The sequence below is a fragment of the Protobothrops mucrosquamatus genome, unplaced genomic scaffold (genome assembly GCF_001527695.2).
Source record: "Protobothrops mucrosquamatus isolate PMUCROS unplaced genomic scaffold, P.Mucros_1.0 scaffold11718, whole genome shotgun sequence".
Taxonomy (NCBI): domain Eukaryota; kingdom Metazoa; phylum Chordata; class Lepidosauria; order Squamata; family Viperidae; genus Protobothrops; species Protobothrops mucrosquamatus.
Window position 1 is genome coordinate 1 of NW_015397497.1, and position 1,329 is coordinate 1,329.

General features: G+C 57.6%; 1 protein-coding gene across 1 annotated transcript; it reads right to left on the reverse strand.

Annotated features, from left to right (window-relative positions):
• Positions 1-315: 315 nt before the first annotated feature.
• LOC107301343 (putative olfactory receptor 52P1) lies at positions 316-1,275 on the reverse strand. Its single transcript, XM_015830580.1, has one exon. It carries the CDS (start codon positions 1,273-1,275, stop codon positions 316-318), a length of 960 nt encoding a protein of 319 aa, XP_015686066.1.
• Between the last annotated feature and the right edge of the window lie 54 nt (positions 1,276-1,329).

The window sequence follows — 1,329 nt, forward strand, 5'->3', positions numbered from 1 at the left end:
AAGGAGAAGAACCAACGGGGCTCCCAATCCTAACCCCCACAGCCGGTTCAGAAGGACATTGCGGTTGACCTATTGAAAGCCGCTGAAAGATCAAGGAACACAAAAGTGGGGCGTCACCCAGTCCTGGCTCTGCCAAAGGTCATCAGCAAGTGTGATGAACGCAGTCTCCACCTGGCCCAAAGCCAGACTGGAACCGGTTCAGATAATCCATTGGATCTGACGTGGAGCTGCTACGGGACCTACAGCTCTGTTGATGGCCCATGTCTGCCGTCAGGTCCAGCTTTCACTCCTTCTCTTGTTTCTGAAGATCCCGGGCTACACATTCGCCTTTCTTCCCTGGCGGAAAAGGCCGAGCACCCGCTGGCGGATCTGCTGAGTCTTCATCCCGTACACCAGCGGGTTCAGCATGGGGGGCAGCAGGACGTACAGGCTGGCCAGTAGGATGTGGATGTAAGCAGGCACGTTTTTGCCAATCCGGTGGGTCAGGAAGGTGAAGAGGCTAGGCACATAAAAGGCCAAGATGATGCAGGTGTGGGCAGCACAGGTGCCCAGCGCTTTGGCCTGGGCATCTCGTGATGACAGCTGGAAGACGGCATGCAGGATCATAGCGTAGGACGTGGCAATGAACCCCAGGTCCAGCCCCACCACCAAGAGTGCCACAGAAATGCCATAGGTCCGGTTGATAAATGTATCGGCACAGGTGACCAGCTTGACCACAGCCATGTGCTCGCAGTAGGCGTGTTGGATGACCTTATGGAAACAATAGGGCAACCTCTTGAGAAGTACAGGGCAAGGCATGACCAATATGGCCCCTCGGGCAGCAGCTGCCAGTCCCATCTTGGCAACCACCGCATTGCTGAGGATGGTTGCGTAGTGCAGTGGGTGGCAGATGGCCACGTAGCGGTCCCAGGCCATGGCCAGCAAGATGGCAGAGTCCACTATGGAGAGGGTGTGCACGAAGTACATCTGGAGCAGGCAGGCGCTGAAGCCAATCTCCCTGGAGCCCGCCCACAGGATGCCCAGCATCTTGGGCAGAACGGTGGTGCTGAGGAGCAGGTCGTTCACGGCCAGCATGCAGAGGAAGAGGTACATGGGCTTGTGGAGCTCAGGCTCCATCCTGACGACCAAGACGACGGTGATGTTCCCCACCAAAGTCACCACGTAGACGAGGCAAAGTGGGACGCCGATCCAGAAGTAAAAAGCTTCCAGGCCGGGAATGCCCACCAGTATGAAGGAGGCCTGGCCCAGGTCTCCCGTTCCGTTGACTGTGGTCATCAGGGCAGGCGTCTCACCCCACGTGCTCCAAGCGGCCTCTGGGCTGAAGAAAGA

Coding starts and splice junctions, on each gene's coding strand:
- LOC107301343 (XM_015830580.1), bottom strand. CDS start 1,275: ATGACCACAGTCAACGGAACGGGAGACCTGGGCCAGGCCTCCTTCATA.